The 13924-nt window shown below is 56.1% G+C and overlaps 5 protein-coding genes across 5 annotated transcripts; 4 read left to right on the forward strand and 1 right to left on the reverse strand.

Annotated features, from left to right (window-relative positions):
* Positions 1-8: 8 nt before the first annotated feature.
* Positions 9-4431, forward strand: NCS57_00621800 (RING-type domain-containing protein; the record flags this gene model as incomplete). The annotated part of the gene is made up of 4 exons (XM_053056111.1): positions 9-59; positions 122-2850; positions 3104-3375; positions 3434-4431. 4 exons carry the CDS (start codon positions 9-11, stop codon positions 4429-4431), a joined length of 4050 nt encoding a protein of 1349 aa, XP_052915066.1.
* Positions 4432-4511: 80 nt separating this feature from the next.
* On the reverse strand, positions 4512-5720 carry NCS57_00621900 (uncharacterized protein; the record flags this gene model as incomplete). Its single annotated transcript, XM_053056112.1, has 2 exons — positions 4512-5572; positions 5624-5720. The coding sequence occupies 2 exons, from the start codon at positions 5718-5720 to the stop codon at positions 4512-4514; spliced, it is 1158 nt and encodes a 385-aa protein (XP_052915067.1).
* Positions 5721-5903: 183 nt separating this feature from the next.
* On the forward strand, positions 5904-6691 carry NCS57_00622000 (uncharacterized protein; the record flags this gene model as incomplete). Its single annotated transcript, XM_053056113.1, has 2 exons — positions 5904-6126; positions 6183-6691. Exons 1-2 carry the CDS (start codon positions 5949-5951, stop codon positions 6689-6691), a joined length of 687 nt encoding a protein of 228 aa, XP_052915068.1. The 5' UTR covers positions 5904-5948.
* A 1421-nt stretch (positions 6692-8112) lies between these two features.
* On the forward strand, positions 8113-10974 carry NCS57_00622100 (uncharacterized protein; the record flags this gene model as incomplete). Its single annotated transcript, XM_053056114.1, has 4 exons — positions 8113-8891; positions 8953-9019; positions 9071-10050; positions 10101-10974. 4 exons carry the CDS (start codon positions 8113-8115, stop codon positions 10972-10974), a joined length of 2700 nt encoding a protein of 899 aa, XP_052915069.1.
* Positions 10975-12012: 1038 nt separating this feature from the next.
* Positions 12013-13802, forward strand: NCS57_00622200 (FAD-binding PCMH-type domain-containing protein; the record flags this gene model as incomplete). The annotated part of the gene is made up of 2 exons (XM_053056115.1): positions 12013-13662; positions 13770-13802. 2 exons carry the CDS (start codon positions 12013-12015, stop codon positions 13800-13802), a joined length of 1683 nt encoding a protein of 560 aa, XP_052915070.1.
* Positions 13803-13924: the final 122 nt, after the last annotated feature.

Here is a 13924-nt window from a genome sequence, read left to right on the forward strand (position 1 = left end):
TGACATGAATGGAGCCTCCACAAGCCGGCCTGGACCTGGAAAAGGAGCTGACGTGCTCGGTATGTCCTTCTCCCCGCCTTTGATCTTGCATCACCACCAACCCATCACTAACCTTGTGCAGATCTGCACGGAGCTCCTATACCGACCTTTGACCCTTCTTGACTGCCTTCACACCTTTTGCGGCGCCTGTCTCAAGGAATGGTTCTCCTTTCAAGCCACGACGGCCGAGCGATCGCCAAACCCGCCAGTTCCCGGTGCCAACATCTTTACTTGCCCATCATGTCGAGCCGCCGTTCGAGATACCGCGCACAATGCCACCGTTGTGACGCTCCTGGACATGTACATCGCTGCGAATCCGGATAAGGATCGGTCGGCCGCGGAGAAGGAGGAGATGGCCAAGAAGTACAAGCCTGGCGACCAGGTGCTGCCCAAAGTAAACACCCATAGAACGGCCGAAGAGCGGCGCGCAGACGAAGAGGATAGAAGGTTGGTGGACGAGGTTAGAGAGCTGAGTCTGCAGGAATCCGGAATATCATCTGGACCCCCAAGGACACGACGTAGACGTGAGAGTCGCTCTGCGGATGATAGAGGCAGGTCGGGCAGAGATCGGAGCTTGGACAGCCGCCAGCGTCGACCAGGACATCGCCCTCGCACAGACGACGGAGCCCGTCACAGCGCCGACCAGCTGTCCGAGGGTGAACGAAGACATCGACGAAGCGACTCGAGGCAGCGCCAGATTGAGCATCAGTCATCCATCAGGTCGCTCATCAGCTCAGCCGACATGAGCGAGCGAGACATTGAGAGAGAAATCGAGGACTTTGCCAGGCAGATTCAGGAGGAAGGCCTTCTTGACGGACTTGATTTGGATAGTATCGACTTGAGTCGTGATGACGAGCTCAGTAGGCGCATCACCGAGGCGTACCGACGACGACAGAGGGAACGCGCGCGAGACACATCGCGGAGGAACAACGGAAGTAGTTATCAGTCATCATCACGGCACACAGAGCCTGGGCAGCCGGACTCCCGCATGCTGGCCCCGGACGGAAACAGGGCACCCAGAGGAAGACCCCGTCCTCATTCCAGATCAACAAGCGCAGCCAGTGCAGCCAGCGCTGCCAGCCAGACCGAGGAGCGAAGTCGACCACCGCCATCCAACCCTTCAGCAAATCTTGAGGTACAGGACACAGGTCGACGGACAAGGCGCAGGACCGCCAGCGGAAGCCGTAGTGCTACTGCACCGGTCTTTCCAACTACCAGCGAGGCCAGGCCTGCTGCCCGATCTTCAACTGATCTCACGTTGAGATCTCAAACCTCGGATCCGACTCAATCTCGACCTAGCTTCAGTGAGGGACGTAGCACCAGCACTCCTATTCACCATGGACCGTTCCCTAACCCATCCGAAGCTGCGGCGTCGACGGGCAACAATGGAAACCTGTCTTTTGCCAACCGGCAAGGAAACACATCAACCACCTCAGGTGCAGCGCAGTCTTCAACTGGCCACGCCGAACAAACAGCAGGACGCAGTAGTCGTTCCCGTCCTGCAGACCTCGCGATTGTTCACCAGACGGTGGCCAGTCCAGTCAGTAGCCCAACTGTCTCGGGACAGGGACATCAGAGAACCAGATCTCAACTATTTCCCGAGCCATCCATCAGCTGTGCTCGATGCAACAAACCACACATTGAGTATGAGCTTCACTACAACTGTTCCATCTGCGCCAGCGGCCAGTGGAACATGTGCCTCGACTGCTACCGAGCAGGCAAAGGTTGTCTTTACTGGTTTGGATTTGGTTACGGTGCCTGGTCCAAATGGGAAAAAACACGCCAACAGAAAGGAGATCCCTCAATGGCAAGGCCACACCTGCTCACAGCAAGTCGGTATCGACCTCCTCGCGCTACTCCCGGCGGCGCAGATGGTCGGAAAACCATGACGACCGACGATCCCCGGAATCGACTGGAGAGTGGCACATTTTGTGCCAGATGTTCTGCCTGGACAAATGAGTGTTACTGGCGCTGCGATGTTTGCAACGAAGGAGATTGGGGTTTCTGCAACAACTGCGTGAATCAAGGGAGATCATGCACGCATACTCTGCTGCCATTAGCTCATGAAGCAACACAGCCAGCTCAAAGCAGATCAGGAAGCCCGCCAAGATCACCAGGGAGACCTCCAGCAGCAACCATCTTCAAAGGACCCAACGCGTCAAACGCTGGCCCCTTCAAGCCCCTGACATTTGCGACACGATGCGATATCTGTCAGGATCCTATTCTCCCGAACAAGGCAAGGTATCACTGCTATCAATGCACAAGCTCTCTCGTTCCAGATGCGGCACCAGGCGATTACGATATTTGCGCATCTTGCTATGGCACTCTCGTCACTCAGCGTCAGATCAGCCCCGAGAACGGTCACGCCGGGTGGAGGAGGTGTCTTCACGGTCACAGAATGGTAGTTGTTGGATTCACTGACGGAAAGATCGGGCAGTGGAGGTACATCGCTCAGGACCTAGTTGGAGGTCGTGGCCTACGATTCGAGCCAGCCGACAAGCCGGAACATCGTGAGAAGGGACTTCAGAAATGGGTATGGCAACGCGGCGATCAGACAGCAGCTCGTCTCGTCACCAGGGACGTATCAGAAACAGCACCCTCCAGCGACGGCTCGACAAACTTTACACAGAGCTTCCCTCCGGATGGCGGGGTAGGCATGAAGGCGAGCGCGAGGTGGGGATGGTATCCCAAGTCGGGAGCAGACGACGAGCTCCTCTTCCCTCGGGGGGCAGAAATCAAAGAAATTGAAGACGTGAACGGAGATTGGTACTTTGGGACATATATGGGCTCTCGGGGACTGTTCCCAGCGCCGTATGTGCGGCCGGATCAGAATTCCTCTTGAGAGCCTGGAGCATGGAGTAAGACAAGGGGTCGACGGCGCCTCATTGGATCAAGAGACTTATGATCAACGTTTCCAGGATATCACATCTTTCATATTTACTGCGTATATATCATTCAAATATCCATATCTCACAAAATTTGTCATCTTGAGCGTTATGGTGTCATTGAGGCCATCATGGAACTCGGTGTGGATCCTCGCCGACAGCCCGGGATTGCGCCATAGCTGCCCGCCGGTTGCGGCCCCACCACATCTAGACGCTTTCCCTTCTTACCAAGCCAAAACCCTCCACAAAGCAACCTCGCTCGCCTGGGACTCTTTCGTTTCTGTTGCTCTGTCAATTGACCTCTTCCGAAGCTCGCGATCCTCTTGCTCCGTCCCAATGTTCCGTCACAGCGTCCGGCGGCTCGCCGTTGCTGCCGCAAAGGCTGCTGAGCCTAGCGCCCACACCATCGCCGTGTCCCAGGCCCAGGGCGTTTCTCGGGGTCTTACCGGAGGTTCGTAGCCCATGTGCCGTTCTGTGTGGTAGCTACACAAGCTAACTCCCCGCTGCAGCCATCGGAAACACCCCCCTCATCCGCCTCAACCACCTCTCCGAAGAGACGGGCTGCGAGATCCTCGGCAAGGCCGAGTTCATGAACCCCGGTGGCTCGGTCAAGGATCGTGCCGCCCTCTACGTGGTCAAGGACGCCGAGGAGCGCGGCCTGCTCAAGCCCGGCGGCACTGTGGTCGAGGGCACCGCCGGAAACACGGGCATCGGTCTCGCCCACGTCTGCCGGTCGCGGGGTTACAAGCTCGTCATCTACATGCCCAACACGCAGTCACAGGGCAAGATCGACCTCCTCCGGCTCCTCGGCGCAGAGGTCTATCCCGTCCCCGCCGTCGCCTTTGATAACCCCGAGAACTACAACCACCAGGCCCGCCGCCACGCCGAGCGACTTGACAACGCCGTCTGGACGAACCAGTTCGACAACACTGCCAACCGCCGGGCGCACATTGAGACTACAGGACCTGAGATCTGGGCTCAGACGCAGGGCAAGGTCGATGCTTTCACTTGCGCTACCGGTACCGCTGGCACTCTGGCCGGTATCACTCGGTATCTCAAGGAGGTTTCAAACGGCCGGGTGAAGAGCTTCCTCGCCGATCCTCCTGGCAGTGTTCTGCACTCGTACATCTCTTCAGGCGGCAAGCTCATTGAGCGCACGGGGTCCAGTATCACTGAGGGCATCGGCCAGGGCCGCATCACGGACAACCTCCAGCCCGATATCGGTCTCGTGGACGGCTCCCTGACCATCGCCGACGAGAAGAGTATTGAGATGGTGTACCGCTGCCTTGACGAGGAGGGCCTGTACCTGGGCGCCAGCTCGTCGCTCAACGTGGTGGCGGCCAAGGAGGTGGCCCAGAAGCTGGGCAAGGGCCACACCGTCGTCACGGTTCTCTGCGACGGCGCCTACAGATACGCCGACCGGTTGTTCTCGCGCAAGTGGCTGACGGAGAAGAAGCTCCTGGGGGCCATCCCCAAGCACCTGGAGAAGTACATTGTTCTACCATAGATGGGGGCATGTTGTACAAAAAAGCTAGATGTTACAGAGTAAATTGTACATGGTCAAACGTTAAAATATCTTTTTCATGTCTATACCGACCACTGAGGCTCCCGGCCCGTCGTCAACTTGTATGTCTCAGCCCAGCTTTCAATATAGCGTGGGTCGGCCTTGATAAAGTCCTTGAGGTGCTGCTCCAGTGCGTCCCGGATGGGCGTCAGGTCCTTGGCAGCGTCGCCGAGGATCTCCTGGGCCAGCTCCATGCCCTTGATGTTCTGAGCCAGCGTGAGGATATAGAAGTTGACGGCAAGGTGGTTGTTCGTGTTGGGGTTCTCCTTGGTAAGGGGAGAGCGGGGGTTCAGGTCGGCGAGGACGGGGGAGTTGACCAAATCGTCAGTACCGAGGCGAGTCCAGGAGCTGGTGATAGACTCGACGTTGTCCTTGAGAGCCTGCACATCAACCTCTGCTGAGCTCTCGGCCGCCTGCTGCGCCTTGATCGACGAGGCTCGGGCGAAGAGGACCAGTCCTTGGACAACAGGGGATTGGTGTACCCGTTCCGTGGGTTTGGCGCCCTGGCCCTGGTGCTCTGGTCGCTGAATAAGGTCCAGAACCAGCTCAATCCACTTCAGAGCCTGCGCAGACTCGTTCGCCTCCCCGCTTGGCGAAGTGATCTTGTTGTTGATCTGGGTCAGAAGAAGAACAAGGTGGTTCTTCCTCGTCAAGCGGAGATTGGTCTTGCTGGACTGCTTGGCGCACTCAATGATGGCATAGGTCTGCTTGCTCTGTCCCGCCTTGCGGATGATCTTGTCGTAGTGGTAATTATGCAGGCGGATGCCGGCCTTCTTGTAGCCGGCGAGCAGGGTGCCGAGGTTGTCCCAGTCCTCCTTGGTCTCCATGAGCTTCAGGACGTCTGAGAGGGCCTTCTTCGAGTTGGGGATCTCGGTGAAGCGGTCGATGGTGGTGAACTTGTGCTCGAGGCCGTCGAGCTCGATGACGACGGGGTTCTGCTGGATGAAGGATCGCATCTTGGGGTTGAAGACGAGCTCGCGCTGCTTCCTAGGGAGGTAGGCGGGGAGGATGATCTTTTCCTGAATCGTGCCGAGGGCCTCGTTGAGCTCGGTGTTTTCAGTCTTGGAGAAGATGGCGCTCAATCCTACAATATTTAGCTGTTGGGCGGATAGAAGGACCTATCATGGCAACATACCATGGGCGGGAGATGAGCTGAATTGGCGGGCTGAAAGCGTAGGGACTCGCAGGTTGGCCAGTGGCCGAGCCACCGACGCCAATGACCTCTTGACCATTGTGATTGACTGAGGGGGATGACCTATGAGGCTATACAGAGAATATCCCAGCCGAATAATCGGTCTCGTTTCTACGACTGCTGCAAAGAAAAATGGACGGAGAAACTGTGGGGCCGAGCCAATCACACGCGGGAATTGGCATGCGGGACGTTGGAAGCTCCAGAAATTCTAAGCGTCGGATCAACCTCGAGATATCTACTCTCTGTTCACGACAAGCCACAAATCACAATGAACGTCGCCAGCGTGGGACGGCCGGTCGGCTGTCTCAAGACGGCCCTTCGACGGACGAGATTCCAGAGGTCGTTCCAGCGGTACAGCTCTTCGGGCAGCCTGGAGCCCAGGAAGTCGGCCGAGGTCCAGCCTCAGTTCAAGAAGGCTTTCAAGAATGCCTTTAGCGCTGAACAACGTACGACTTGTCCATTTTGTCCTCGCCTTGGTATACAGAATTGACAATTGTTGCAGGGGCCGACATTGCCAAGGTCAACAAGTTCCAGATCTACCCTCAGGTCCCTACCATCCGCTCAACCCACCCTGATCCGATGCCCGCCCTCCTCGACAAGCAGATCGCCAAGCTGGACCCTACAGGCGCACGCACACGGCTCTTCTCCAAGGAACACGCCGACAGCGCCAAGGTGGGCGACGTGCTCATGGTGACGACCAAGACGGGCGAGCCGTTCGCGGGGGCGTTCATCCAGATCCGGCGCCGGGGCCAGGACACGGCGATCCAGCTGCGGGGCCAGATGATGAAGGTGGGCGTCGAGATGTGGTTCAAGATCTACAGCCCGACGGTGACGGGCATCGACATCATCTGGCGACGGCCCAAGAGGGCGCGCCGCGCGCGGTTGACGTATATGCGCAAGCCCAAGCACGATATGGGCAGCGTGGACCAGCTGGTGTTTGCCTGGAAGAAGGAGAGGTACACGCTGCGGTCTCGGGCGAAGCAGACTGGGCATGGGCAGCAGAGGAAATAAGTGCTGGCAGGAAAGCTGGTTGTATGATATATGATGTATTAGAGTCTGTAAATGGACGTGTACCATCATCCAACGTGTGTTTCGATGCGAGAGGAAGGCATTGGACATTGAGATCTATGGTGCAAGAGTACTCCGTAATTGGTTGAGTATTGTGCATTGGTTTGATTCAAGTCGATCAGCCATGAATCCATCCCATCCTTGTATGTGTTCAGCCATAAACTATACTGACATTTTGCAATAATGGCCGATTCCATTCGAGTCAAATCATTTCATCTCATCAACTAGTAGATCTCACGAAGAAGCCAAGTAAATACGTTGACAATGTAAATCCAATATTTCTGCCCATCAACGTATGATGCAGGGTAAGCGTGCTCACTCGACGTCAAAGCAGAATACAATGTTCCCACCCCTTGCTTAAACTCTGCGGTCTCACTCCAAGGACAAACTTGGCTGGTCTTGGCTATTATTAGGACATGGTGGTCTCAACAATGTCAGGCGCCACAGTTGAATTGGCTTGAAGAATGATTGTTTGTCTAGGAGGGTTGCATCGAAACTCTTCATGTCCGGGTTTAATTGAAAGACTGAATATGACACGGCCTTTGTCCCAAAATAGATAAACCTATACTGCATGATAAAGAGGTTTCGCGAAACGTTTCAAGAGACCTCAACGGTCTAGCTTACGCACAAAACTCAAGCTCCCCGGGGCAATTCAACAATGAACCACCCTCCGAAACCGAAACGTCGAGTTGACGCCATGCATCGACCATGTGCAGCAGCCGCTGATCGACCCAGAGCGTTTCCCACGATACGATGGCAGGGTCCACCCCTGGACGAACGGCATGAGATGGCGTGCCGCATTGAATTTCTGGGGTTTCCAATGAGCTGACTTTCAACGGACGAGTCGCAACTGTCGAGAAAGCTTCAAAGGATGTGCTCAGGTTTCAGAGGAGAACAAAGAGGGAGCTCAGAATCTCCAGATCAGCCCGTGTGCAGTGTCTCGTCCACGTCGCGAGGGGATAGCACAAGGCATGGGGTTTATGCGAGGAGGTCTCCATTGCAGGAGGCGTGCGAACCGAACCTGTGAGGGGATGGCCTCAGTGGAGGAAGATATAAGCCCAACGACCCAAAGCCGTGTCTTGTCACGCACGCATGCCCAAACCAACCCGAGAAGAACGCGTATACATACGAAACGTGTAATTACAATCTCGACAAAAGCCACCTTTGATATTTGACAGAGTGGGTTTTGCTCTTGACCGCAATATCGAATTTCTGCCCATTTCATTTAAACGACCAGGGCACCAACACGAATCGACAGCCGAAATCGCCGCTGTCGTCGTCGACGAGGGGCAGGGGTTCGCAGACACCAGAGCCCGCTAACCAACAGAACAAACGCTAGAACCAGTTAGGTGCCTCTAAAATAAATGGCCGCCGCCGCTGGGGATCCCGCCGTCCAGGGCCTTCAGGGGAGGGGGAGGAGGCAGCCATCACTGCTGCCCCTGCAGCCCGGCAACGAGAGGTTCCCCGATTTTTGTTTACACGGCGCCCAGTATAGCAGCGACGACGCCTATTGCTCGAACCAGCAGGAGCCTGGGCATCATCAGCACTTGGAGAACAGAGACGATATTTACCACCCGCATCATCACCAGAAGCATCAACATCGTCTCAGCCAACAGCAGCAGCAGCAGGATACCCCCGGTTCACCTTCTGCTTCGCCATCTGCATCGTCCCGCTTATCGTGCATCTCTACCGTATCCGTCTCATCCTCCAGATACTCGTCCGCATCTTTCGAGTCGGCCTCATCCCCTGTCTCCGCATCAACCTCCATCGCCGACGGCCTCTCCTCACGCCCACAATCCTCCTGTTTCTCCTCGCCCGTCGCTGGCCCCGTCGCCCGCTCCCGAACTCTCACAAACACCTCTTCGTCTTCGTCTCCGTCCTCACCGACCCCGCGCAGCCGGCGGGACAAGTCACAACTGCATGCGGCGCGACTGCAGCGATCTGGGAGCACAAGTACAAGTCTATCGTTGGGCCTCCACAAGGCAAAGAAACCCTCAAAGTCGCGGAGGTTTTCGCCCAGTTCCAGCACCCCAGCTGACGCTCTCGCTGCCGTCGAGCCCCCGCATGATCAAGGCCTGACGAGGATGGCGTTTGCGGAGCAGCAACAATGGGTCAAGGTCCAGCAAAAGACCTTTACAAAATGGTACACAATGATGCCGGCTATCTGCTGCAGAGGACACTCGCTGACATGACTCATCGTCTAGGCTCAACAGCAAGATTGAGGCACGCGCCCTCGTGGTTCAGGACCTGGTGGAGGATCTCAGCGATGGTGTAGGTTGACGATGCGCACCCCCCCAAAGCTTGACGCTGACGTTTACCAAGGTCATTCTCATTCACCTCCTCGAATGTCTTTCACACGAGTCACTCGGTCGCTATGCCTCAAAGCCCAAACTCAGAGTGCAAATGTTTGAGAATGCCAACCTGGCGCTCGACTATATCAAGTCCAGGGGCATCCAGCTGACAAACATCGGCGCCGAAGATGTCGTCAACAGAAACCAAAAGATCATACTGGGTCTCATTTGGACTCTCATTCTACGCTTCACCATCAATGACATCAACGAGGAGGGCATGTCGGCCAAGGAGGGTCTTCTGCTCTGGTGTCAACGAAAGACGGCGTGTTACGACGAGGTCGAGGTTCGAGACTTTAGCGCCAGCTGGAATGACGGTTTGGCCTTCTGCGCTCTCCTGGATATCCACCGACCCGACCTGATCGACTACGACGCCCTGGACAAGTCAGATCATCGAGGCAACATGCAGCTAGCATTCGATATCGCACATAAGGAGATTGGTATCCCCAGCCTGCTGGATGTGGAAGATGTGTGCGACGTGGCCAAGCCCGATGAGAAGAGTTTGATGACGTACATTGCCTACTGGTTCCATGCCTTCTCGCAGATGGAAAAGGTGGAAAACGCTGGACGCCGTGTCGAAAAGTTTGTCAATAACATGCAAGGCGCCTGGGAGATGCAGAGTGCCTACGAGCGGCGGATGCGAGCCTTGCTCAAGGCCATCCAAGAGCAGATCGAGGGGTGGAAGCAGTCCAAGTTTGAGGGAACTTATGTCGACGCAAAGGCTCAAGCAAACCAGTTCGCCGAGTACAAGAGGGGTCTGAAGAGACAATGGGTTGCTGAGAAGAGTGACCTGGCGACTCTACTAGGCAACATCAAGACAAAGCTGGGTACATATCGTTTGCGGCCGTATGACCCTCCGGCCGAGTTGAGTCTGGAAGCTCTCGAGAGGAAGTGGGCGGAGCTGGCATCTGCAGAGATGACACGCGCCCAGCTCATCAACGAGACAATCCGAGAGTGAGTGAATTCGTTGTGCAAGCACTTGACCCCTGACTAACAGTATACAGCATCAAGAACGCCCTTCGCAAATCCTTCGCTGACAAGGCAAATGACTTTGCAATGGCCCTCAACACAATGCAACTGGCGCTTTCAGGCCTCGACGGTGACGTCGAAGATCAGCTACACCACGTGAGGAAGCTGAGCGAGAGCCTGGCACCCCTAGACCAATACCTCGAGAAGATTGCGGTGGTGGACGAAAAGTGTCAAGAAGCCAACATTGAGGAGAACGACTTTACTACCTATACATACGACGAGCTTGTATACGAGCTCGGCCTTGTCAAGACGTCGGTGCAGAAGAAGCTTGCCTTTTTGGAGAACCAGATGGTGGCGCGAAGCATGACGAACCTAACACCTATTCAGCTGGAGGAGTTTGAGAGTGTCTTCCGCCACTTCGACCGCGATGACACAAACTCCCTACAAGAGCTCGAGTTTAGCGCGGCCCTTGCATCGCTGGGACTGGTATTCTCCGAGGATGAGATGCATGACTACTTTGTCGAGACGTCCAACGGCCGCGAGTATGTCACATTCGAGCAGTTCATCCGCTTCATGGTGGATGTAACTGAGGATCAGAATACGGCGGAGCAAGTGTTCCAGTCGTTCCGCGAAGTGGCAGATGGCAAGCCATACGTGACAGAGATGGACCTACGGCATAGTCTGGTGCCTGACGAGGTGATTGACCAGCTGATCGAGATCATGCCGGAGCACAACGGACCAGACATGTCGGAAGACCGGGGGATGCCGCAGTACGACTACATCAGCTTCATGGAGAAGCTCATCAACGATCAACAAGACGGGCAGGACGGCTCAGAGGCGGCCCTGCAGGACAGGACGAATCTCGAGCAGAGGAGCCCTGTCGCAGAGACACACACGAACGGAGCCTAGGGGGCTAGAAAGGGAAGGTGAGGATCTGATCTGAGTGAGGAACAAGAGGAGGAGGGTATATATCAAGTGCTCGAAAGTGGGGAGAGGAGGTCGGGTAAGACGATGGATACTTGAACCCTTGTCTGACGGAAGGAAATGGAAAGGAAAGGAAAGTGAGGATGTCTCTGCGCAGTGGAAAAAAACAACAACTGCCCTTGCCTTTCTGTTTGATGCATCTTGTTGGTGTTTATTCTTTTTGGCGGGCGGCGAGGGGGGGACGGGGAGGGCTCTTGGCTTTGGCAAATGGATATCCCTTTGAGTTATACCGGAGAGTGTATTGATTGATTAGGATGGATATGCGGCATTGCCCTCTTGGGATGTCGTTGTAGTCTTCTTTTTTTTATTAATTATTCAAGGGTCGAGGCTTTTGATAGTCGAGATTCTGTTATTTACCTTGCTTTACCTTGCCAGCCTGAATCATGATGAGTTTGCATGTGAGTTCGCATGTCTCATGAGGTTATTGAGTCGCCAAGAATGGGGGCGCAATGTCATGCCTTTTCGGTTATATTTCTGACAACCGGCTAAACAGCTGGAGGTAACAACTGCTCAATTGGGCAAGAATTGCTGTGTCCGGTCAGTTACTCGCTTTCGCCGTCACTTTTGGCCGGTATTCGCAACGGTTCCCCCCGCCATTCTCGGTATCCAAGCTGTTTTCGCCGTGACACTAATACCCCACAGAGACCGAGAGCTGTCACCGGACAAGTCCGACAATTGAAATCCCGGCTTTCGGGATTGGAAGACTCAATTCAGACGACCGGTGGTACGTACCTCTGGCACGCACACAAGCCCGGCCCGATGTTCCCATGTGCCGGTGCCGGCAGGCTCCGCAATCGCCTCTTGCGCCATCCATACAGAGGGGGAAAAAAAAGTCGCGGGGCAACCGTTTTCTCTCGATGGATAAAGTAGCTTTCCGCCTCTGCAGGACCTCAAAGGTTCCAATTCGTCTTACACAGAGCTCCAAGCACATCAGCTACAGCTAGAAGGCACAGAACATCAACAATGTCCTCCCGCTCACAGCTCTTCCGCGCCCTGAGGGCACCCACCCGCAGCACCAGAAACTGTCTGTCTGCTTCAAGAACGAGAGGAGGCCTCGCCGTCGCTGCTGCTACTCGCGCCGCTCAACCCGTCCGATGCATTGCGACTTCAGCCCCGAGGCTCGTCGTCTCTCCGACCCAGCCTTGCCGGGCTAAGCTGACGGCCGAGACCTACCCGGACCTGGAGCGCGACGCCCGCTTCGCCCAGGTCACTCCCGAGCACGTCGCCCGCTTCCGCGAGATCCTGGGCAACAACCCCTCGGCCGTTATCGACGGAGTCACGGATGGAGGCGCTGCTATTGACGAGGCCGACCTCGAGCCCTTCAATGAGGACTGGATGCACAAGTACCGTGGCCAGGCCAGGCTCGTTCTTCGGCCGTCCACCACCGAAGAGGTCAGCGGCATCCTCAAGTACTGCAACGAGCAGCGTCTCGCTGTCGTTCCCCAGGGTGGAAATACGGGACTTGTGGGAGGCTCCATCCCCGTCTTTGACGAGATCGTCATTAGCATGGCCCGTATGAACGAGATCCGCTCCTTTGACGAGGTCAGTGGCTCCCTCGTCGTCGACGCCGGCTGCATCCTCGAGGCCGTCGACTCGTACCTTGCCCAAAGGGGATATATCTTTCCTCTCGACCTTGGCGCCAAGGGGTCGTGCCACGTCGGTGGTAACGTCGCCACCAATGCCGGAGGCCTGCGATTGCTGCGTTATGGCAGCTTGCACGGGACTGTCCTCGGTGTTGAGGCCGTCCTTCCCGACGGTACCGTCATTAACGACCTGTGCACCTTGCGCAAGAACAACACTGGCTACGACGTCAAGCAGCTCTTTATCGGTGCCGAAGGGACTTTGGGCATCATAACAAAGATCGCTATCCAGTGCCCTCAGCGATCCCCGGCGGTGAATGTTGCCGTCTTTGGCATCGAGTCGTATGAGAAGGCTCAGCTCGCCTTCCGTGAGGCAAAGAAGCAGCTCTCCGAGATCCTATCAGCGTTCGAGCTCATGGACGGCCGCAGCCAGAGGATCGTGTCCGAGGTCAAGGGCCAGGAGCACCCCCTCGAGGGCGAGTACCCCTTTTACTGCCTGATTGAAACGAGCGGTTCCAATGGTGAGCACGACTACGCCAAACTCGAGGCCTTCCTCGAGGACGTCATGACTCGTGAGGTGATTGCCGATGGTGTAGTGGCTCAGGACGAGACCCAGCTGCGCAACCTGTGGGGGTGGCGAGAGGGCATCACTGAGTGCCTAGGCCACTGGGGAGGCGTCTACAAGTATGACATCTCGATCCCCCTCACCGAGATGTATAGCCTCGTCGAGGACACCAAGGCCCGGATGACTGACGCGGGTCTTTTGGGCGATACCCCTGACCACCCCGTTGTGGCTGTCCTGGGCTACGGCCACATGGGAGATGCCAATCTTCACCTCAACATCCCCGTGCGCCGCTACGACCCTGCTGTTGAAAAGGTCCTCGAGCCCTGGGTGTACGAGTGGATCCAGAAGCGCAACGGCAGCATCAGCGCCGAGCACGGCTTGGGAATAGCCAAGAAGAAGTATATCGGCTACAGCCGAGACGAAACCACCATTGGTCTGATGAAGCAGATCAAGAAGCTCTTTGACCCTGTAAGTCTCCCTTGCTCTCCCTCCTCCTTCAGCCCTAAACCGAGCCTGTCGGAGTTTTGCCCCCTCCCATCCTGTTTCTCTGGCGTTAGGGCTGACATCCGCCCCAGAATGGCATCATGAACCCCTACAAGTATATCTGATACCCCGTCTCTTGGCCTCGCACCAAGCGGCAACCCTTCTTACCCACCTCTGCATCTGCATTCTGCGGCTGCAGCGCGGCATGCTGCAGTGGCATCCTCCCTCGCTGGAGGCCTGATTTCCA

This window comes from Fusarium keratoplasticum, chromosome 4 (assembly GCF_025433545.1).
Source record: "Fusarium keratoplasticum isolate Fu6.1 chromosome 4, whole genome shotgun sequence".
Lineage (NCBI taxonomy): Eukaryota > Fungi > Ascomycota > Sordariomycetes > Hypocreales > Nectriaceae > Fusarium > Fusarium keratoplasticum.